This window comes from Mya arenaria, chromosome 12 (assembly GCF_026914265.1).
Source record: "Mya arenaria isolate MELC-2E11 chromosome 12, ASM2691426v1".
NCBI classification, from domain to species: Eukaryota; Metazoa; Mollusca; class Bivalvia; order Myida; family Myidae; genus Mya; species Mya arenaria.
In genome coordinates, this window is record NC_069133.1 from 51,288,718 (window position 1) to 51,313,966 (window position 25,249).

The 25,249-nt window shown below is 39.1% G+C and overlaps 1 protein-coding gene across 6 annotated transcripts in view; it reads right to left on the reverse strand.

The window, feature by feature from the left end:
- Window positions 1–3,061: 3,061 nt before the first annotated feature.
- The window catches only part of LOC128211608 (solute carrier family 23 member 2-like), a 40,332-nt gene continuing 18,144 nt past the window's right edge, over window positions 3,062–25,249 (reverse strand). For 5 of the 6 annotated variants that reach the window (XM_052916594.1, XM_052916596.1, XM_052916597.1 and 2 more), the window contains 13 exons: window positions 21,989–22,075; window positions 18,943–19,111; window positions 17,689–17,780; window positions 17,361–17,542; window positions 16,753–16,873; window positions 15,329–15,485; window positions 14,857–15,004; window positions 13,633–13,738; window positions 11,610–11,715; window positions 10,633–10,800; window positions 4,960–5,055; window positions 4,304–4,513; window positions 3,062–3,903 (listed from right to left, as the gene is read on the reverse strand). In XM_052916594.1, the coding sequence (XP_052772554.1) occupies window positions 3,881–3,903; window positions 4,304–4,513; window positions 4,960–5,055; window positions 10,633–10,800; window positions 11,610–11,715; window positions 13,633–13,738; window positions 14,857–15,004; window positions 15,329–15,485; window positions 16,753–16,873; window positions 17,361–17,542; window positions 17,689–17,780; window positions 18,943–19,111; window positions 21,989–22,075 (1,665 nt within the window). In that variant the 3' untranslated portion in view covers window positions 3,062–3,880. Of the gene's footprint in view, window positions 3,904–4,303; window positions 4,514–4,959; window positions 5,056–10,595; window positions 10,801–11,609; window positions 11,716–13,632; window positions 13,739–14,856; window positions 15,005–15,328; window positions 15,486–16,752; window positions 16,874–17,360; window positions 17,543–17,688; window positions 17,781–18,942; window positions 19,112–21,988; window positions 22,076–25,249 lie in introns of those variants that run through there. The other variant, XM_052916599.1, reaches the window with a different exon arrangement.

A 25,249-nucleotide genomic window follows, 5' to 3' on the forward strand; every position in this document is an offset into this window, starting at 1 on the left:
AGTGCCTCGATCGACGTGGACTGACGAGGCTTAGTGCTTCGATCGACAGGGACAGGCCCAGGCTTAGAGCGTCAACAGACGAGGACTGACCTTGCATAGTGCCTAGGTTTACATGGACTGACCACGCTTAATGCTTCGATTGACAGGTACTGATCAGGCTTAGTATCTCCATTGACAGGGAGTCGCTAAATTGAGTGCCTCGATTGACAGGTACTAACCAGTCTCAGTGCCTCAATTGAAGGGAACTGGCCAGGCTTTATGCGTCCATTGACGGGGATTGGCCAAACTGAATGCCTCCATTGACGGGGACCGCCAAGGCTAAGTGCCTCCATTGCCGGTGACTGTCCAGGCTCAGAGCTTCAAACGAAGAGGCTGGTCAGACTTAGTGCCTCAATTAAAGAGGCTGGTCAGGCTAAGTTCGCCGACTGAAGGGGCTGGTCAGGCTAAGTATCTTTATTGAGGGGGACTTACCAGACTTAGAGCCTCCATTTACGGGGCTGGTCAGGTAAGTGCCTCAATTGAAGGGGCTGGTCAAGCTTAGTGCCTCCATTGACGGAGACTGGTCAGGCTTAGTGCCTCAATTGAACGGGCTTGTCAGGCTCAGTGCCTCAATTGAATGCTTATTGCCTCGATTCACGAGGACTGGCGAGGCTTAGTGCCTGCATTGACAGGGACTAACTTGGCTTAGCGCATCTATTGAAAGGGACTGCCCAGACTGAGTGAATCTAATGACGGTGACTAGCCAGGTTTAGTGCCTCCATTGATAGGGACTGACCAGGCTTAGTGCCTCAATTGACAGGGACTGGCCAGGCTTAGTGTCTCGATTGATAAAGATGGGTCAGGCGTAGTGCCTCGATTGACTGGGAATGACGGGGCTTAGTGTCTCGATTGACAGGGACAGGCCGGGCTTAGAGCATCAATTGACGAGGACTGACCAGGCTAAGTGCCTAGGTTTACAGGGACTGACCACGCTTTATGCCTCGATTGACAGGGACTCACCAGGCTTAGTGCCGTAATTGAAGGGAACTGACCAGGATCTGTGCCTTGATTGACGGGAACTGGCCAGATTTATTGCCTCGATTGAAAGGGGCTTGTCAGGTTTAGTGCCTCATTTGAAGGGACTGGTCAGGCTTTGTGTCTCAATCGAAAAAGCTGGTTAGACTAATTGCTTTAATTAAAGGGGCTGGTCAGGCTTAATGCATCAATTGAATGGGCTGGTTAGGCTTAGTGTCTCAATTGAAGTGGCTGGTAAGACTAAGGCCTCAATTGAAGGGGCTAGTCAAAATAATTGCCTCAAATGACGGAGCTGGTCAGGCTTAGTGCCTCAATTAAATGGGATGGCCAGGCTTAGTGCGTCGATCGAAGGGGCTCGTCAGGCTCTCAATTGAAGGAACTGACCAGGCTTAGTGCGTTGATTGAAGTAGCTGGCCAGACCGAGGGCCTCAATTGAAAGGGCTAGTCAGGCTTAGTGCCTAAATCGAAGGAGCTGGTCAGGCTTAGTGCCTCAATTGAAGGAGCTGGTCAGGCTTAGTGCCTGAATTTAAGGGGCTGGTCAGACTTAGTGCCTCAATTGAATGAGCTGGTCGGGCTTAGTGCGTCGATTGAAGGATGTCGTCAGGTTGGTTAGTCTTAGTGCTTAGTACTTCAACTGAAGGAGGTGATCAGACTAAGTGCCTCAATTGGAGGGGCTGGTCAGCCTTAGTGCGTCGGTTAAAGGGGCTGGCCAGTCTTGGTGCATTGGTCAAAGGGGCTTGTCAGGCTTTGTGCGTCGGTTAAAGGGACTAGCCAGGCTAAGTGCGTCGATTGAAGTGGCTAGCCAGTCTTAGTCCGTCGATTGAAGGGGCTAGCCAGTCTTAGTGCGTCGATTGAAGGTGCTAGTCAGGCTTAGAGCGTCGATTGAAGGGGCTAGCCAGTCTTAGTGCGTCGATTGAAGGTGCTAGTCAGGCTTTGAGCGTCGTTAAATGGGCTAGCCAGTCTTAGTGCGTCGATTGAAGGGACTAGTCAGGCTTAGTGCGTCGATTAAATGGGCTAGCCAGTCTTAGTGCGTCGATTGAAGGGGCTAGCCAGTCTTAGTGCGTCGATTGAAGGTGCTAGTCAGGCTTAGTGCGTCGATTGAAGGGGCTAGCCAGTCTTAGTGCGTCGATTGAAGGGGCTAGCCAGTCTTAGTGCGTCGATTGAAGGTGCTAGTCAGGCTTAGAGCGTCGATTGAAGGGGTTAGCCAGTATAAGTGCGTCGATTGAAGGGGCAAGCCAGTCTTAGTCCGTCGATTGAAGGTGCTAGTCAGGCTTAGAGCGTCGATTTAAGGGGCTAGCCAGTATTAGTGCGTCGATTGAAGGTGCTAGTCAGGCTTAGTGCGTCGATTGTATGGGCTAGTCAGGCTTAGAGCGTCGATTAAATGGGCTAGCCAGTCTTAGTGCGTCGATTGAAGGTGCTAGTCAGGCTTAGTGCGTCGATTGAAGGGGCTAGCCAGTCTAAGTGCGTCGGTTAAATGGGCTAGCCAGTCTTAGTGCGTCGATTGAAGGGGCTAGCCAGCCTTAGTGCGTCGATTGAAGGGGCTAGCCAGTCTTAGTGCGTCGGTTAAATGGGCTAGCCAGTCTTAGTGCGTCGATTGAAGGGGCTAGTCAGGCTAAGTGCGTCTATTGAATGGGCAAGCCAGTCTTAGTGCGTCGATTTAAGGGGCTAGTCAGGCTTAGTGCGTAGATTGATGGGGCTGGCCAGTCGTAGGTCGTCGATTAACGGCGCTGGTCAGGCTTAGAGCCTCGGTTAAATGGGATGGTCAGTACCTCAATCGACGAGGACTGACCAGGCTATTTCTTCGATCCTTTTGGACTGGCCAGGCTTAGTACTTCGATTGGGCATCACATTGATCAAGCTTGGTTTAACATACTTTCTCCCATGAAAAATAACAAAAACAACAGTTTAAATACAAATATATACATGTATATATGAATTTTCGTTGCAAAATCCCTTTGCTAAAACATTGATTAGAATAAGATCCCTTGTTGAATTCGTGTACGCAGTGCCTGTTCATTATCCTTTGATAAATTCATAACACTCTATAAAAATGATCAATTCAATTTTATTTGAATAGAAAACAGGATAACAAGCGTGATAATAAGTGTAATGGTAAACTTTGTGAGATATCATGCACATATAATATATGTCATATATACATATACACCTGTTTATTAAAATAATAATTCACTTTTACTCGGCTTTTCCAAAAAGAATGCCTATAGCAATATGTGTCTTTGTTCTGTTAAAACAATCATTGAATAACAAAAAAGTCACATTAAGAGTTTGTGGAGTTTTGTGCTGTTCTTCTATGTTTCTTGTTTGTGATTTTATTTTCTATGTCTTTGGCGTTTACCCAGTGCCATTAAACCGGGTTTATGTTTAAACTGTTTGCTACTGAGCTTGTTTATGTAGCTTTTTGCATAAATATTAAAAGAGACACCACACCAGCACATCAGCAGTATGTCCGTGAGCATTGTCTTAAACAATTACATTCTGTACCGAAGATCCTTTGAAAGCACACATACACCGAAAGAATAAATACTTAAATTTCGTTGAAATTGCTCTTATACGACCAATAATACGAGTCTGTTCTACTTGAAACAGGTATACATTATTTGAGGTATTGCGTTGTTTCATTTTCAAGAATCATGAACGTTGTGTTGAAAGTCTTTTCTCCGCTTTTATATGTAAAATTAGGAGTCATCTTATAAATGAGCATACTTTTACTTTATACTCAGCGTATATTTTTGTCACAGCATTTACAGTTTCATGAAAGACGACCACTGCCACCTTTCTCTTCGTCTATTCCACATACATAGTTTGAGTATTTAATGAAGTTCGTATTTGAATTACGGAAGTTTCTCTACAGCTTCGTCGAATCGGGCCCTGAAAGTAAAATATTTAACAGAGAATAACACAAGTTAACAAAATGACAATTGATAAAGCTTTAAGATGTGTAATTCTTCGTATTCGTTATTATTAAAACGAGTGACACTGGTGCAAATTTGAGTACGCAATAGATCTTGTTAAATACATTTTTGCAAATAACTATTTGTAACTAAACCTCGGACAAGGGTGGCGTATCTTCTACATAATCGTTGCTACAAGTATACGAATAATTGCCACTGTTCCCGCTGATAGTATGTTTCCAAAACAGATATAACCTAAGTGCACACGGATTTGGGCGGCACAAGGTATGCTCTTGAAGAAATGAACAGCGAAACAATACAGTTATGTCCTCATCTGTTTAACAAATAATACAGAAGTGTAATTTAAGTCAGCTAACCAATAGCATCCCTCAGCTCGTCCGTCAGTGTACGGGGAATGGGACCGTCGTGAGGGTTCTGCAGGAACGGAAGAAAGCGAACGAGACGTGAACGTCGAACGGCTTTCGGCAGCCATACGTTATAGATGTCATAGCCTTCCACGTACCCGCTGTCGGTCCCTGTCTCCTGTACTTTCTGCCATACGGCGATACCTCGCTCCTCTACTGTACCTACAGTGTGCAAAACATGTTTATAAATAAAGTAAAACGTGTTGCATAACCTGTATAAAGTAATGAATGAAAACTGAATTATTGACAATTAAGTCTCAAAGGTAATAAACCAAGTGAAGTTTGATTCTGATGGTTCGCACTCGAACTACAAAAGCACAGAGGGTCAGTGTATTTAAACATGTTTCCATTCTTCGTTGTATCTATCAGACTATGTATTCCAAATTGATTTCAAATAAGCATACACATTCATGACTAGCCCATTGAACCTGATCAGTTGCGTATCAAATGCTTAACTGTTCACGGCATGTCTTTTGACATTATTTCAGTAAGCCTTTATCGTTCCAAGCAACTTTTGGCTTTCCAAAATTAACATACTTCTTACAAAGATATATGTTGTTACACTCCAACAAAGAAGGTTTGAGCATGCATGTTCATGAACGGTTTACCTGGTACTGTATTGTCGAGAATGCAGGCAAGGACACCACCAAACATGTTTGGGTTCCCTAGTATGATCTTCAAAACCTCGTCTGCCTTGTCGTTACCTCAACGATAAAACACATATACTTTCCGTTCAAAATCGCTTTACAATTAAGAAAAAAATGTAAAAAAAAGCAAATAATTATTATTTTGTTTGTTAAAGTTGGTCGAAATATGTATTGATTGGGAAATGTTTATAATAAATGTTCACCAATTAAATTGCTTGCATAAGCAAACAATAGGATAGTTATCCAGTTATCCCGTTTTATACAATTGGCCATGTACGTGAAGTTAGCGGCCTAGCGGCCTAGCGGCCTAGCGGCGTGAAGTTAGCGGCCTAGCGGCCTAGCGGCGTGAAGTTAGCGGCCTAGCGGCCTAGCGGCGTGAAGTTAGCGGCCTAGCGGTCTAGCGGCCTAGCGGCCTAATATAGTATCTTATTTCAAAGTAGGAATATATGCTTTTTCTTCTAAACAATGATAAATTGAATGCTTTTGTGCACGAAATATCAATTTCAAGCGATTTTCAACAATTTTTTCAAAAAAGTTTATCAAACATTTTTCTATTTTATAGCATGCAAACATGCCTGCTCTGCTAACAAACTGATATATTTGCTGTTTATATGCACCAATCATCACTCTGAAACGATTTTCAACATTTTTTTCAAAGAAGTCGATCAAGCGATCTAGCGGCCTAGCGGCCTAGCGGCGTGAAGTTAGCGGCCTAGCGGCCTAGCGGCCTAATATGGTATCTTATTTCAAAGTAGGAATATATGCTTTTTCTGCTAAACAATGATAAATTAAATGTTTTTGTGCACGAAATATCAATTTCAAGCGATTTTCAACAATTTTTTCAAAAAAGTTTATCAAACATTTTTCTATTTTATAGCATGCAAACATGTCTGCTCTGCTAACAATCTGATATATTTGCTGTTTATATGCACCAATCATCACTCTGAAACGATTTTCAACATTTTTTTCAAAGAAGTCGATCAAGCGATCTAGCGGCCTAGCGGCCTAGCGGCGTGAAGTTAGCGGCCTAGCGGCCTAGCGGCCTAATATGGTATCTTATTTCAAAGTAGGAATATATGCTTTTTCTTCTAAACAATGATAAATTAAATGTTTTTGTGCACGAAATATCAATTTCAAGCGATTTTCAACAATTTTTTCAAAAAAGTTTATCAAACATTTTTCTATTTTATAGCATGCAAACATGTCTGCTCTGCTAACAATCTGATATATTTGCTGTTTATATGCACCAATCATCACTCTGAAACGATTTTCAACATTTTTTTCAAAGAAGTCGATCAAGCGATCTAGCGGCCTAGCGGCCTAGCGGCGTGAAGTTAGCGGCCTAGCGGCCTAGCGGCCTAGCGGCCTAATATGGTATCTTATTTCAAAGTAGGAATATATGCTTTTTCTTCTAAACAATGATAAATTAAATGTTTTTGTGCACGAAATATCAATTTCAAGCGATTTTCAACAATTTTTTCAAAAAAGTTTATCAAACATTTTTCTATTTTATAGCATGCAAACATGTCTGCTCTGCTAACAATATGATATATTTGCTGTTTATATGCACCAATCATCACTCTGAAACGATTTTCAACATTTTTTTCAAAGAAGTCGATCAAGCGATCTAGCGGCCTAGCGGCCTAGCGGCGTGAAGTTAGCGGCCTAGCGGCCTAGCGGCCTAATATGGTATCTTATTTCAAAGTAGGAATATATGCTTTTTCATATAAACAATGATAAATTAAATGTTTTTGTGCACGATTTCAAGCGATTTTCAACAATTTTTTCCAAAAAGTTTATCAAACATTTTTCTATTTTATAGCATGCAAACATGTCTGCTCTGCTAACAAACTGATATATTTGCTGTTTCTATGCACCATTCATCACTCTGAAACGATTTACAACATTTTTTTCAAAGAAGTCGATCTAGCGATCTAGCGGCCTAGCGGCGTGAAGTTAGCGGCCTAGCGGCCTAATATGGTATCTTATTTCAAAGCACGAATACATGCCTTTTCTTCTTAAACAATGATATATGAACTGTTTTTGTGCACAAAATATAAATTTGAAGCGATTTTCAACATTTTTTTGAAAGAAGTCGATCTAGCTGCCTAGCGGCGTAAATTAGCCGCCTAGCGGCCTAATATGGTATCTTATTTCAAAGTACGAATACATGCCTTTTCTTCTTAAACAATGATATATTAACTGTTTTAGGTCACAAAATATAAAATTGAAGCGATTTACAACATTTTTTTTTTAAAGGCGGCCAAGGATTCCAGCGGCGTTAAGCTAGACTTTATTGTGTTTTTTTGACAGCATCAAGACCATTTTGTCCGTCATTTTACGTGTTTGGTCAATTACTTCCATTATTTATTGACCGATTTTCTAAGTAATTTGCGTAATTAGTTTACATAAGTGTTAACCACATCAATGGCGTATGGTGTAAGATCAGGTCAGGTCCATATCCCAAAAGACAATAGCACATTGTCCTTTGAACTATGTTGATCTTGACTATATAAATATAGCGTACCTAAACAGACAAGGTCACAGTGTACTTTTTAAGTTTTTATTTCCACTACGTAAGTATGGTTATGTGGGTTTTGTGTCCTGACTGTGTCGCTTTCAATCATGATCTGATTATGAAATGACTTGGCACAAATGTATCAGCCATTCCTGTTTATATTTTTTTATACATCCTTTTTAGATGTATGCACCGTTATTCTTCAGAGTGTTGTCTGCCGGATTTGACTGACTGCTTTTCAGTAGTTAAATGATATCTTAATAAGATAGGTACTGTGCTACCACAGTGATAAAATAAGCTTCATCTCCAAAGGCAAGGTCACATTTACGCGAAAAATAGTTCAAATGTCAATACCTTTTTAGATCATAACTTCATGGTGATGTAACCCATTTGAAAATGCATTTTACACTTAAAAATTAAAGTCATCTAATAGTTTCTGAGTGCACTTTCTCACCTCAGTACTATATGTTATATATACGGTAATTATACTTTAACACCTTGATCGGAAGTTTTGAATAGATAAAGACACTTTTAACACAGCATAATTTGAAACAATTTAATTTCTAAAAAGACATTTTTGAATATATAGCTATTCCAATAAGTTTTTGTATAACAGTGTTTAATTATTGTATGAACATAAGACAAGTTTCTGATAATAAAGCAACAAAAGCATTGCAATTTGACCCATTCCTGTTGATGACCCCATCCATTAGCTAATAAAACATCTTTTAATATGAATTAAAAATCACTATAGGTTTTAGATAGCAAAATTGGCCCAATAATGGAAACTTTAACTTTATATTCAAAACACTTGAAATAATTCGTTTATAATATTTCTTTGTATATTAAACAAGTTGGTCCTATGTTGCTCACCGATTGGACAAAATTCTGTCAAGTTATTGAGAGTGATGATTGGTGCATATAAACAGCAAATATATCAGTTTGTTAGCAGAGCAGACATGTTTGCATGCTATAAAATAGAAAAATGTTTGATAAACTTTTTGGAAAAATTTGTTGAAAATCGCTTGAAATTGATATTTCGTGCACAAAAACATTTAATTTATCATTGTTTAGAAGAAAAAGCATATATTCCTACTTTGAAATAAGATACCATATTAGGCCGCTAGGCCGCTAGGCCGCTAACTTCACGCCGCTAGGCCGCTAGGCCGCTAGATCGCTTGATCGACTTCTTTGAAAAAAATGTTGAAAATCGTTTCAGAGTGATGATTGGTGCATATAAACAGCAAATATATCAGATTGTTAGCAGAGCAGACATGTTTGCATGCTATAAAATAGAAAAATGTTTGATAAACTTTTTGGAAAAAATTGTTAAAAATCGCTTGAAATTGATATTTCGTGCACAAAAACATTTAATTTATCATTGTTTAGAAGAAAAAGCATATATTCCTTCTTTGAAATAAGATACCATATTAGGCCGCTAGGTCGCTAGGCCGCTAGGCCGCTAACTTCACGCCGCTAGGCCGCTAGGCCGCTAGATCGCTTGATCGACTTCTTTGAAAAAAATGTTGAAAATCGTTTCAGAGTGATGATTGGTGCATATAAACAGCAAATATATCAGTTTGTTAGCAGAGCAGACATGTTTGCATGCTATAAAATAGAAAAATGTTTGATAAACTTTTTGGAAAAAATTGTTGAAAATCGCTTGAAATTGATATTTCGTGCACAAAAACATTTAATTTATCATTGTTTAGAAGAAAAAGCATATATTCCTACTTTGAAATAAGATACCATATTAGGCCGCTAGGCCGCTAGGCCGCTAGGCCGCTAACTTCACGCCGCTAGGCCGCTAGGCCGCTAGATCGCTTGATCGACTTCTTTGAAAAAAATGTTGAAAATCGTTTCAGAGTGATGATTGGTGCATATAAACAGCAAATATATCAGTTTGTTAGCAGAGCAGACATGTTTGCATGCTATAAAATAGAAAAATGTTTGATAAACTTTTTGGAAAAAATTGTTGAAAATCGCTTGAAATTGATATTTCGTGCACAAAAACATTTAATTTATCATTGTTTAGAAGAAAAAGCATATATTCCTACTTTGAAATAAGATACCATATTAGGCCGCTAGGCCGCTAACTTCACGCCGCTAGGCCGCTAGGCCGCTAGATCGCTTGATCGACTTCTTTGAAAAAAATGTTGAAATTCGTTTCAGAGTGATGATTGGTGCATATAAACAGCAAATATATCAGGATGTTAGCAGAGCAGACATGTTTGCATGCTATAAAATAGAAAAATGTTTGATCGCTTAAAATTGATATTTCGTGCACAAAAACATTTAATTTATCATTGTTTATAAGAAAAAGCATATATTCCTACTTTGAAATAAGATACTATATTAGGCCGCTAGGCCGCTAGGCCGCTAGGCCGCTAACTTCACGCCGCTAGGCCGCTAGGCCGCTAACTTCACGCCGCTAGGCCGCTAGGCCGCTAACTTCACGCCGCTAGGCCGCTAGGCCGCTAACTTCACGCCGCTAGGCCGCTAGGCCGCTAACTTCACGCCGTTAGGCCGCTAGGCCGCTAGGCCGCTAACTTCACGTACATCAATTGGCCATTCGTTTATACTAATTTATTTAAGCTCGGATGTGACGAAAGCTGATAGCTTATAGAATCACTTTACTGGGCAGAAACCAGTACTGTGTCCTTTTTGAGAGGTTATGAGAAAGTACCCCTGGAGGGATCGAACCCACAACCTCTTGGGTGAAAGGCGGACACAATTAGCCATTGACCCTGGATGTCATACTAGTATTGTCCCGTGATTTTACTAATTCAATTGCTTCACTGTACAAACTAACTCGATACATTTAAGTAATCACAGTGACAGTAAAAAAACAATAGTAATCATAACTTTGTAGTTTTTACAGGCTTGTGTTCCAGCAATATGGTCGTTCCTATATAATTCAAATGGTTTACAATTATCTGCTGTTAGATTTGTTTTGTTGGACTCTTTGGTTCTCTTTGTTAATAAATGGAGCGTTCAACGCGGTAAGTGACATCGAATACAAACAAATCATAAAAGGTAAGATAATAAATTTCAGATTGAACCCCACCAAGTCGCGTACCCTATACCCATCGAATTAAAAACGTTTTTCTCCCAACCAGTTTGTATCTCGTCCGGGAATGTTTCAATCCAGTGTGGAACCATGAGGCCGGTGAAGATGGAAGTGCCGATGATAGCGAGATTCCGACTGGAGGAGAGGTCCACGGCTTGGAGGTTTGACAAAACCACGCCCGTGAACATGCCATACATCGTTATTAACGCACCGCCTGCAAGCATTTTATAGTCATCAGGAAAATGTAGGCAATAGCTAAAGCTTCTATAATTTATGGCGGCCATCTTGGACGCCATCTTGGGAAGCAATATTATACCGCTGTTTTCACAATTACAACATGCTTTCTCATAAACTACAGACCAGACATAGCCCGTTAATTTGATATATATATAAATATAAATCTTTGTTTACAGACACAGAGCGTTATGGTGCAATTTACCAGCATATTTGCAGTTCTTATAGTGGTGCACTTTACTGTAATCAACGCGCCTCATGGACGCGTGGAAAGTGTTTGGATATGAATAAACACACTGTCATATCTATGACATAAATTATTACGGTCATATTGACATTAGCCTGACCTGAAACCAATATAGGTCATCTACTGACCAAGAATGGTATGTAAACCACGACCCCGAGTTGTTCAAACGTTATTGATTGGAAACGAAAGTGTGACGCTGAGAACGACGCGGAAGCAGACGGCGAAGCCGGACAAAGTCATCCATATGTGACTGCCATGCTTCGCAGTCTTCCGCAATACACAGTTGTAGCATAATAAGTCTTGGTATATTATTTTGTTACCTATTCCCACATAGCTTATTTGTTATTTACAAATATTGACTATATTTGTTCTACTTATGTACACGGTATTGTCATGACTTGTTTTCCAAAGTGGCAATGTAAAAAATGTAGAAGAAACTTTTCAAAGTTTCCTATAACCATAACAATTCTTAACCTGTATCGAAGCTTATTTTAATTGAAGCTCGTTTTCCTGTGTTCTCACTGCGTCAACACAATACATACCTAAGACGGGGTATGGAATGCATATGAAGACAGCAGAAAATTTGCCAATAATGCCGAATACCAAGTATATCACCCCACAGAAGAAGAACACCAGACGGCTGGAAACCTAAAATGTAAGGAGGAAAGGAATATCATTTAGATGAACAAAACATCTTATTAATCGACCATTCGTTTACTGAAATCGAGCCCATACATGGATATGATGTGGACAACAATACCATTAGACCACTCTCACTCTCAAAATATTCCAAATTATATACATGCTCTTGAATCAGGTATCGGGTGCTTAGGCCTAAAAGAAAGTACATTTGGTTTGAGTTACCCGACCCTACCTATGAAATTGGCGCCGACCCTACCATTTTAAAGTCAGATGGAAAAATATTAAAAAAACAACTAAAGCGTGTGTTTTAATATGAAGTTTAAAACATATGAAGCTTTATACAGAAGATAACGTTAACACTATTCTCCAATGATGACAATAACGTTCTTATATAAAGCCTGATTAAAAAAGCCTACCTACCTCACCTGTTTTTGAAAAGGATTCAACCCTAACTAAACTTTTTTTGGCCTTTTTCCAAATGATTTTCAGGATGATCCTTTTTTTAAATGTACATTTCAACGAACTCCTGTTTAGCAGACACACTTAATAAATCCTACCTTTGTGATAGTTTCTTGTTATTCTTTTTAGTTTATTGCAACATTTTGATAATTTTAACCAAATATAACATTAATTTTCTTTGCTATTTAAAATGGAACAAAGGGCAGCCTATGTCGCTCAGAGAGCCCCGCCTTCGTTTAATCACCGGAGTTTGATTAGGTGATTAGTTTCCTCAAACACTTCGACAAACCTGTTCCAAAATAATGTTTTGACAGTGCTCCATCAGGCGGCGGTTTTGTGAAAAGGTTTTTCGAAGTGTTTTAAGAAACTAAACATTCAATCAAACTCTACTAAAATACCGAATGCGGGGCTATGTAAGCGGCGTAGACTGCGCTATGTTTCATTTTAAAATGTAAATGAAGTCAAATTGTTTTTGTTTAATTTACAATTGAAGCACAATATTGCTTTCCGACCTGTCATTAATGACATATTTTATCACGTGGAATACACACACTGCCAATGCAAGCAGACGGGCACTTGCAAAATGGATGACTGCAAAAAGCCACATTGTCGATAATGAAACCCATTTTTATCTCAGTGCAGTGCACATGTAATCAAGAAGAAATGTAGATATTGGGGAACTAAAAAGCCAAAACAAGCTAAGTATCACACTTACACACTTAGAAAGCACTCTGAACAAGGTTACTGTCTGGGCTGCCCGAAGTGCTGAAAGAAATGATAGGGTCTTTCTTCTTGATGGGTGATGATGGCAACGGGCACGAGAATTCCCACGCATAATTGATAGGTATTATATAGCTGTACAAACTATGTGGTTTCAGCAAAATGGTGCAGCACCCCATACAGCCAATGATGTAATGCATTTGTCTTATTTATTTCCGGCACATACTTCATTTCATTGACGGCAGATTGTGAATGGCTCAATCCACTCTCCCGACTTGAATCCACTTTTCTGTGGGGAATCTTAAAGATTAGGTATACAAAATGATTTGTTTCCTGTTTGACTGTATAAAAAGTAATACTATTCTTAACGGGGTCAGATATGAAACACCCTGTTTTTGCTTATAAATACCAGTGTAACTTTACTTCCCATTGACGTCACTTCCCTCTATAACCCTATGCGACCGGGTAATAATGCTTCAAATAATCGCATCATGTCATGAAAACCGGCCTTTTGGCTTAATTATTCAAATGAAATACTGAGGTTGTCATAATATCCCCGGCATTGACGTGGCGTTTAATCGGATTAAGACCCACTTGATAATGAACTACTTTGTTTAGCAACATAAATATATATATATATTGAGTCCAACTCCATTTGCGTGTTTCTCCAGGACTATCACGTAACCAGTAAATCTCTGCATTCGTGTAACAGGCTTGTGTCCATTTCGTTAGTCTAGGTCTTACCCTAGTGACACCAATAGCGCCGATATTTCCACCGTATGTGGTAGTTGCATGTCCACACCCCAGAAGACCCGCGATAAGGCTGCAGAACCCCTCCATTGCAATGCCCCTGAGGAATTTTGAGAAAAAGAACTTGTTTGACCAGGGGCTGTATGCAATTTCGTTCCTATCCTCGGGGCCACATTATCAACGCATGTATCGTAACATCGCTTTTTCGAATATATATTACTGGATAAATATACTTTTCCTTTTCGAAAATATGAGCTTTAATGGGGTTTTGTAGATTTTTCATTTGAACAGTCCAATAATATTGCTAAGACGGACATGGTATTTAACTGAAAATCTTGTCCATAATTTCCATAAATCCATCAATTATTGACGCGTTCAAGACTGGGCGCCGTTTCTTAGTCGATCTATGTGGTAAATTGAAATTATCTTAGCGCCATATTTTCGTTATTTTGTTACCTATTAATGTAAATGGTATTCTAGCTTGTGTAAAACGCAAACACACAATTGAGAAAATATAAACAATTTGTGACGTTGATACAGGTTTAAGATATATGAACTTATGAATCAAGTCCTTGATTGAAAGGACACCCAGACCAAAAGCCATAGCATAATTATTAATAATAATAACTGGTCTCACAATCATATACATGTCAATAACGCTGGGTTAAGAGCAAGTAAATTTGGTTTGTTTCATAGGAATTTTACCTAATCACTTAAACCATATTGTTTGTCCGGTGGTTGTCATATTCGCTTCTCGTCAAGGCGTGTTCGATTCCCGACGAGGGCGCATGTTCGTTTGGTTTGTGGTCGCAAAGCCGGACAAGTTTAATTAAACCATCATATGTTTTGCAACGTCTGCGAAAAAGGTTATGATGACTTATTCTTAGTCGCTTTCGTTTACACGATGTTGCGTGAGAGTGTGGTCCGCGGAAACCAGGGTACCAGGAGAAAACCCACTTGATCGGCTTGGTGACCACTTACTAAACTCGCATACGCCCAGGCCGGTAATCTAACCCTTGTCGACTTGGTGAGACGCGAGTGCGCAACCACTGCGCTAGCCAGACAACCTTTGGCTTCCCCTTCAACACAAGACCACACTCTCGCATAATATCATGCCAACGAGTGATTAATATAATGTTGTAATAACTAACAATCGCTGTAAACTACATGTATGTTATTTTTAGATAAAATAGAGTTCATCTGTTCGTCATAGCGCACCTATTAACGGCGTGTGATGGTGGTGGAGGCACTCGACACATCGATGCGCATGCGTAGTAATCTCCAATGGAATCCAAAATAGAAGTAAAGGTGGCGATGAGAAAACCGATGAAGACACTAACACTGAAGTCGATTGCACCAAACTGACCTGGAAGCAGTTTCAGCATGTATGTGATGGCATTAACATGACCCTGAGTAGAAACTATGCTTGAAAAAAACGTTCAAATGCTTATTTGTCCATGTGCGATATCAAAAGTACCATGCAATATTAAACTTTTAATTTCAATATGTTAGAAAACAAAATTCACTGATTTCATCAGTCTAAAATTTGCCAAAAACGACCAGGGAGACCCATTAACCTCAACTCATTCTTACAGCTGAGTACGGTTATGAAAGGAGGGTGAATGTATCGACTCAGGCCCCCATGTCGTCCTCTATCGTCAACTAATAAATCTGCCACTAGTACGCGTACCTGGGTACGGCCAAAAGAACCAGTTAGAGGAAGCGATTATGTAGCTGCGTGCGTCCGTCCGTGTGTAGAAATCCGTGGCGTTCTTGTTGTACTCGATGGCGTCAGTGGCCGTCAAGATGCCGCACACAGCCCACCCAACAATAATCGCTATTAAAATCTGGAGGAATAAGATTATGTATAGTTTTAATCGAGTACAATTGTTTCAAATAACGTTTAAAAGCTAATCTTTCAGTGTATTCGTACCATGGAAAAAAATTCCACTTCATAGCACTGTAAGTCGCGACTAAAATGCATTCTACGTCTTCATTTGGGATTAGCTTATACAATGCGCTGAAAGTCGTGCATTGAGCAGAATTCTACGTCTTCTTTTGGGATTAGCCTATACAATGCGCTGAAAGTCGTGCATTGAGCAGAATTCTACGTCTTCATTTGGGATTAGCATATACAATGCGCTGTAAGTCGTGCATTGAGCAAAATTCTACGTCTTCATTTGGGTTTAGCTTATACAATGCGCTGTAAGTCGTGCATTGAGCAGAATTCTACGTCTTCATTTGGGATAAGCTTATACAATGCGCTGTAAGTCGTGCATTGAGCAGAATTCTACGTCTTCATTTGGGATTAGCATATACAATGCGCTGTAAGTCGTGCATTGAGCAGAATTCTACGTCTTCATTTGGGTTTAGCTTATACAATGCGCTGTAAGTCGTGCATTGAGCAGAATTCTACGTCTTCATTTGGGTTTAGCTTATACAATGCGCTGTAAGTCGTGCATTGAGCAGAATTCTACGTCTTCATTTGGGATTAGCTTATACAATGCGCTGTAAGTCGTGCATTGAGCAGAATTCTACGTCTTCATTTGGGTTTAGCTTATACAATGCGCTGTAAGTCGTGCATTGAGCAGAATTCTACGTCTTCATTTGGGATTAGCTTATACAATGCGCTGTAAGTCGTGCATTGAGCAGAATTCTACGTCTTCATTTGGGTTTAGCTTATACAATGCGCTGTAAGTCGTGCATTGAGCAGAATTCTACGTCTTCATTTGGGATTAGCATATACAATGCGTTGTAAATCGTGCATTGAGCAAAATTCTACGTCTTCATTTGGGATTTGCGTATACAATGCGCTGTAAGTCGTGCATTGAGCAGAATTCTACGTCTTCATTTGGGATTAGCATATACAATGCGTTGTAAATCGTGCATTGAGCAAAATTCTACGTCTTCATTTGGGATTTGCGTATACAATGCGCTGTAAGTCGTGCATTGGGCAGAATTCTACGTCATCAGTTCAAATTACACTACAAAAACGTTTGGAAGCCATATACAGTTATTTATACCTTATTGTGATTGCGTTCTCTTCTTAAGTGAAATAAAGCAGTACACTTATCTTTGCTTTTAAAGTGTCTTACATCATTAATTCGTACTCACAGCGAAAGTTTGGTGGTACGGATACCGTATGGAATGCCAACCCTTCCGCCGAGTGTACATCGGCACAGGCAGCTTGACCCGAGACAGGTAAAGCGCAAGAATAAGGGAAATTGCGCATGTCCTAAAAATTCAACACGAACATTGGGGACTAAACGAAACATTCTGGATCTGTTTAGGCTGTTTTAACACATTGTTTATGAATTATAAGAATATTGCTTTGATACGAAATAGCATGTTAATATTTCAAAAAATTGATAGTGTGTGTTTCTGGGTCATAAGTCATCCCCTCAAGCCAGATAATTGGGCTTGATAATTAGAAACGTGTTATTCAAATAGGCTTTCGCGGGCGTTTCTACTGCATTTAAGAACCAATGATTATATTTGATCTACAATATTTTGTTTAAAATCCTGTTTAAGCTCAACAAATGGGTAAGTGAACAAAAGGTTTAGAGTGGTCGTCAAGAAGGTGGGTTCGATCTCCAGGTTAAGGCCGTTTTTCACAAAGGAAACGGGCTTGATAGTGATTCAACTTTCACTAGCTATCAACTTTGGTCAGAACATGGTATATACAATCACTGAAAACTATTCAAGCTATAAAATGAGCGTACATAAACGAAATTCCCCAGTGAACCTTGGCGAACTTGGCCGTGGCCTTCATCAGGTAAATACCGATAAGAAATATGGCGGGAACGATGGTGATGGGCCCCACAAACCGGAGCAGAAAACCAACCAGCCCCGTCAGGCCAATTATGCAGTGGATGGCACCCGCCGCGATCAGACTTCCCTGTAACTGCACAAGATAAACACAAATTGTTTAAATGGAACTTGTTCCACAAAACATTCATGTAATTACGTGCAAGCATTCCAACTTAAAATGAAATCGGAGACATTCCGTCCTTTTCGCATTGCAGATAAATAACAATGTTTGATACTTACCAACTGAGTATTATGTAAAACTGTTGGTCTGTTGAAAGCAATGAGGTCGAATTCTTCCCCGTTCAGAAGAGATGCGTTTCTCGCCAATGCGACTGAAAGGCAAGAAGTATGGTGGTATATTACTGCCGTAAGATAACCCGTTAGCGTTCACGAATTGCTTCGTAAGTTAACCACTTAATTTTCGCGATAATTATATAGCTATCTAGTAAATATTCGCGAAACGTTTTCGGTAAGATCAAAATAATAAGACTTAAAACAGGCTTGAAAGTGCCCAGAACTGCCACTGATTACCTTTTTTAGCTGTACAACACCTACAGGTTAACTAGTTATGGTTTGCAAATTCCACTTAATAGTTAATATAATAACTGGTTAACTAGATAAGATTCGTGTAACCACTTATCTATAGATGCATTTTGGCTTTTCGATTTGCGAATTCCGCTTGGCAAGTAACTTACTATAACTGGTTAACGAGATAAGATTCGTGTTACCAGTTACCTATAAATGTTTTCCAGATTCAGGCGCTAACAGGTTATCTAGTTATGGTTTACGAATTCCACTAAGTAAGTAACATACTTACTGGTTAACTAGATAAGATTTGTGTTACCACTTGATAAGTGAAATTCGCAAATCATAGTAAGTAGATAACCAGGGGCCCGTTTTACTAACGGACGTAAGCATAACTCCAATATTTTCAATATTTATAGATAACTGGTAACACGAATCTTATCTAGGCCTACGTATATAACGAATCTTGTTAAATTCGCAAGGACATGACCCTTAAACAAAATAGCTTCCTGATGTTACATGAGGTTGTTGACAACTATCATGCTAGAATATAAGTAGCGCGGTGGCACAGAATACATAGCTTCGTTTTCGTAGTTATACACTCTATACAGGCATCCGTGTCACAAACTCGTACTTGAACCTGTTATCGTGTTACTGAATTTGAACCCAGTAAAGATACGTTATAACATGATAAAGTAGTACCAGTAGGCGAATAATTCCCGGAAGTAGAATATGTTTTCGACAGTGTTTGATATATGAGGGTAACATACACCCCCACCCCTCCAATTGATATGCTGGTTACCGCTTTTTAAAGAGGCGTTTCTTAAATTAAGCTGATATTAATTGTAAATGTATCTCAATAAGTAAAACTACTATTGTCCGAAAACTTTCCCCCTGCTGAATAATGATAAGTATAACAACGTCAACATATAAACACTATACTCTAACAACTGAAAGCTGTATACACACCAGTCTGGGCGTCAGGCGTACACTGGTCCTTGTTGATGGCAGCCATGGCCAACAACGGTATGACGTAATCAGGCGCTGCACCTTGGAACAGCGGCAAGCGCGCGCCAAAGAACGTCATAAGAAGCGTGGTTATGCCACTCATGAACAGAGTTGTCCCAAGGAGCCTCGCCTGTCGTTACAAAGGTTCACGCTTGACAACCCGCATATATCTTATGTTTGTGCGTACAGTATAGTTAGTGAATGATATTTTAGAGAAATGTCTCTCTCTCTCTCTCTCTCTTTCACAGTTGAGATATAACGAATGATTATGATTTGGTAAGTCACATCATTAAAAACAAATGTTTTAAATATGCGAAGTGTGACATATTAAGTTTCTATCGATACAGATTAAGGTGTATTGCAACAGTTCTAGGTTTGTTATGATCCAGTGTATTGCAACTTTACAGTTTAGGCTTAATGTAGAAGTCTTTTGTTTAATGTAAAAATATTAACCTTTCTTTAAGCCTAGTGTTACAATTTTAAGTTAAACAGTTTTAGGTTTAATGTAAAAGTTATAGGCCTTATGTAAAAGTAATATGCCTTATGTAACAGTAATAGGCCTTATGTAACAGTAATAGGCCTTGTGTAGCAGTAATAGGCCTTAACTAACAGTTATACACCTCATGTTACAGTTATATGCCTTATGTATCAGGTATACCCATCAAGTAAGAGTTATAGGCCTTATTTAACAGTAATAGGCCTTATATTACAGCTATATGCCTTATATGTGCCTTATGTAACAGTTATAAGCCTTATGTCACAGCTTCAAGCAAATTGTAACAGCTTCAGGCCTAATGTAACAGTTAAAGGCCTCATGTAACAGTAGTAGGCCGTATGTAACAGTTATAGGCCTTATGTAACAGTTATACCCCTCATGTACCAGTTATATGCCTTATGTAACAGTAATAGGCCTTATATTACAGCTATATGCCTTATATGCCTTAAGTAACAGTTATAAGCCTTATGTCACAGCTTCAAGCAAAATATAACAGCTTCAGACCTATAACAGTTATAGGCCTTATGTAACAGTTTTATGCCTTATGTAACAGTTACAGGCATATTGTAACAGTTATAGGCCTAATGTAACAGTAATAGAACTAATGTTACAGTAATAGGCCTTATATAACAGCTTCAGACCTACTGTAACAGATTTGGCCTTAAGTAACAGTTATAGGCCTTATGTAACAGTAAAAGGCATTATGTAACAGTTATATGCCTTATGTAACAGTATAAGGCATACCGTAACAGTTATAGGCCGAATGTATAAGCTTCGGGCCTAGTGTTACAGTTATAGGCCTAACGGAACAAGTATAGACCTTATGTTACAGTTATAGGCCTTATGTAACAGTAATAGGCAGTATGTAACAGTTATAGACACACTGTAACAGTTAAAGGCATAATGTAACAGTTATAGGCCTTAAGTAACAGTTATAGGCCTTATATAACAGTTAAAGGCATTCTGTTACAGTAATAGGCCTAATGTAACGGCTTCAGGCCTAATGCAACAGTTATAGGCCGTTTGTAACAGTTAAAGGCCTTATGTAACAGTTATAGGTCTTATGTAACAGTTATAGGCATATTGTAACAGGTATAGGTCTTATGTAACAGTAATTAGTCTAATGTTAGAGTTGTAGGTCTTATATTACATTTTCAGGCCTTATGTAACAGTTTTAGGCTTTATGTTACAGCTTTAGGTCTAACGTTACAGGTATAGTCCTTATGTAACAGTTATATTTCTTATGTAACAGTTGTATGCCTTATGTAACAGTATTAGGCCTCGTGTAACAGTAATATGCCTTATGTAACAGTAATCGGCATTATGTAACAGTACTAGGCATTATGAAACAGTTATATGCTTTATGTAATAGTTATACGTCTTAATTAACAGTTATAGGCCTCATGTAACAGTAATAGGCCTTATGTAACAGTAATAGGCATAATGTAACAGTTATATGCCTTATGTAACAGTTATAGGCATAATGTAACAGTTATATGTCTTAAGTAACAGTTATAGGCCTTATGTAACAGTTATAGGCATTATGTAACAGTTATATGCCTTATGTAATAGTTATATATCTTATGTAACAGTTATAGGCCTTATGTAACAGTAATAGGCCTTATGTAACAGTTATAGGACTTACGTAACAGTAATAGGCATTATGTAACAGTAATAGGCATAATGTAACAGTTATATGCCTTATGTAACAGTTATATGCCTCATGTAACAGCTATATGCCTTATGTAACAGTTATATGCCTTTTGTAACAGTTATATGCCTCATGTAACAGTAATAGGCCTTATGTAACAATAATAGGCATTATGTAACAGTTATAGGCCTTATGTAACAGTAATAGGCATTATGTAACAGTAATAGGCATAATGTAACAGTTATATGCCTTATGTAACAGTTATAGGCCTAATGTTTCAGCTTCAGTCCTAGTTTTACAGTTATAGGCCTAATGTAACAAGTATAGGTCTTATGTAACAGTAATAGGCCTTTTTAACAGTAATAGGCTTTGTGTAACAGTTATATACCTAATGTTACAGTTATAGGCATACTGCAACAGTTATAGGCATAATGTTACCGCTCTGGCCTAATGTAACAGTTATAGGCCTAATGTAACAGGTATGGGCCTTATGTTTTAGCTTCAGGTCTAATGTAACAGCTTCAGGCCTAATGTAACAGTTATAGACGTAATGCAACAGTTATAGGCATAAAGTAACAGCTTTATGCCTTATGCAACAATTATAGTCCTAATATAACAGTAATAGGTCTTATGTAACAGCTTCAGGCCTAATGATAAAGTTGTATGCCTAATGTAACAGTTATTGACGTAATGCAACAGTTATAGGCATAAAGTAAAAGCTTTATATCTAATGCAACAGTTATAAGCCTTATGTAACAGCTTCAGCTATATTGTATTGGCTGCAACATATATAGGCTTAATGCAACACTTTTAGGTCTATTCTTTAGTTTTCTGTTTTGGTAACAGTAAAAGATGTATACCTTAAACTCCTCGTCTTCTTCCGCGCATACAGTTTCAGCCACCAGCAGAGATACTGACAGGTTTCCTGATAGCGACAACAACGCTTGCTGTGGATAGAAAGTAATGACAGGTTTCCAGTATTGAAATGTTTCCAGCCAGCGACAACAACGCTTGCTGTGGATAGAAAGTAATGCAAAGTTTCCAGTAATGACAGATTTCCAGTGAAGACAGGTTTCCAGCCAGCGACAACAACGCTTGCTGTGGATAGAAAGTAACGCCAAGTTTCCAGTAATGACAGGATTCCAGTTATGACAGGTTTCCAGCCAGCGACACCAACGCTTGCTGTGGATAGAAAGAAATGACAGGTTTCCAGACAGCGCCACAAATGCTCGCTGTGGGTAGAAAGTAATGACAGGTTTCCAATCAGCAACACCAACGCTTGCTGTGGATAGAAGGAAAAGACAGGTTTCCAGACAGCGAAACCGACGCTTGCTATGGATAGAAAGGAATGACAGGTTTCCAGCCAGCGACACCAACGCTCGCCTCAGATAGAAAATAATGACAGGTTTCCTGACAGCGACATCAACGCTTGATGTGGATAAAAAAGAAACGACAGGTTTCCAATCAGCAACACCAACGCTTGCTGCGGATAGAAAGAAATGACAGGTTTCCAATCAGCAACACACGCCCTTTCTGTGGATAGAAAGAAATGACAGGTTTCCAGACAGCGACACAAATGCTTGCTGTGGATAGAACGTAATGACAGGTTTCAATACAGCGCCAACAACGCTTGCTGTGGATAGGACGTTATGACAGGTTTCCATACAACGCCAACAACGCTTGCTGTGAAATAGAAAGTTTTGACAGGTTTCCAGACAGCGACAACAACGCTTGCTGTTGATAGAAAGTTTTGACAGGTTTCCAGACAGCGACAACAACGCTTGCTGTGGATAGAAAGAAATGACAGGTGTCCTTACAGCGCCAACAACGCTTGCTGTGGATAGAAAGTAATGACAGGTTTCCATACAGCGACAACAACGCTTGCTGTGGGTAGAAAGTAATGACAGGTTTTCATACAGCGCCAACAACGCTTGCTGTGGATAGAAAGTTATGACAGGTTTCCATACAGCGACAACAACGATGCTGTGGATAGAAAGAAATGACAGATTTCCACACAATGCCAACAACGCTTGCTGTGGATAGAAAGTAATGACAGGTTTCCATACAGCGCTAACAACGCTGGCTGTAGACATAATGTTTTGACAGGTTTCCAGCCAGCGACAACAACGCTTGCTGAGGATAGAAAGCATTGGCAGGTTTCCGGACAGCGACAACACCCAAGAAACACACCCAGTACCAAACATCTACTTTGCTATTGGAGGAAGCACCAATATTCTTAAAGTCCCATTATACTTTAGTGACGTAAACTCATGTTTTGTATGTACAGTCGAACCTCGTTATGTCGACTTTTTCGGGACCTAGTGAAAAAAGTCGAGATAACGAAAAGTCGACTCATCCGAAATACAAAAAATATCACCAATCCCAACACGTTTGAGTTAGATTGTACGATGTTTACATCCACAATTGAACGGTCTTGTTACATATTTCCGCCGTGAAAACAGCAATTTATTATTGAAAAATAAAGTTAAACAAAAGAAGAATTATTTGTGTCAAATGTATTTCTTTTACGTTTATGGATCACACAAAACACATATAAAACCACAATTGCATTCATTTGTACATTGTAAGATTTTATAAAGCCACAATTGCATACATTTGTACATTGTAAGATTTTATACCGGGTCCTTCTCTGAATTGGTCGACCAGAGCAGTGAAACTAACATTTGACATTTTGAAGTTATTCTTTCTGTTCCCATTCGGGATTGATATATAATTAATAAAATGTTCATGTTTTATACAATACCAAAGAGCTTGAGCAATAAATGTCTCTTTAATTAAATACATAAACAAACAACTTTAATTATTCGCACTTACCAATTACATTTTGTATCCCCCAATTATGACAGTTTGTTATATCGACACGCACGGTATTTTGCGACATGCCGCAAACCGTCATGAATATTTTCACACCTACATCTCGATCTACAGTTTGACATAAAGAACATAGAAAATTCGACCACTGGGACAGAAAAACGAGGTCGACATAAAGAAAAAGTCGTCGAGATAAAAAAAATCGACACAAACAGATTTATTTTACATAGAAAAAGAAGGAATAAATTCGGGACCGGAAAAAAGCCGACATAACCGGAAAGTCGACTTATCCGACGTCGACATAGCGAGGTTCGACTGTATATACAAACGGCTTTTTTTTCCTTTTCTATCTTTTTATCGCCCAGAATGGTTACAAAATGCAACAAAACCGAAAACAACACAGACAAACGCATCCTCGGCACCCCAGCGTATCATAACCTATCATAAAGGTTATGATACGCTGGGGTGCCGAGGTTGAGACAAACCATACACCCATCACAATATATTGATTAATACATCTTGGAATGGTCAATAAAATGCGGCACCGCCAGCAACCACAGAACTTTCTGCAGTTACACTTCATACATAACGAAGCATAGCGTAGTAGTCTATAGTTATCCGACGCTGATGAAATAGGAGGTCACCGGTTTATTGTAACCTTTTATCATTCTTAACGCAAATGTATTAAACGACGAATACCACACATTGCCTCGGACATATACATTGACATGAACTCGTGCTGACAATGGAAACATTTCGCGGTAAGGTCTTGACAATGTGTTTATATTCAATCATCGAACGAAAGCAGAAACATTTCATATCAGGGAGGCGGACGGTGATAACATACAAGGTCTCACTTTAGTGAACTAAGCAGATATCTAACGCTACAAGGTCAGTAAGACTGTCATTGCACAAACACATCAGACAGCATGAACACATGAACATCAGAACATGAACAGATGGCCATCGAAACCCATGGACAAATGTATGAACGCAAGAACGTATTAACACATGAACGTATGAACACACATACATAAAATTATAGAGATATTAACACATGATGCTTAAACCCATGAACTCAAAAACCTATAGAGATATGAACAGATAAACGCATGAAAACATGCGCACATGAACACTTGGACACATGAACACATGGACAATCAGAACACATAGACATATATGTCCATGGACATATGAACATATACACATATAGAGATATGACCACATGGACATTTGCACATATTAATCCAGATATAAAAAATTAAGAAAAAAAATCACTGAAACGTGTG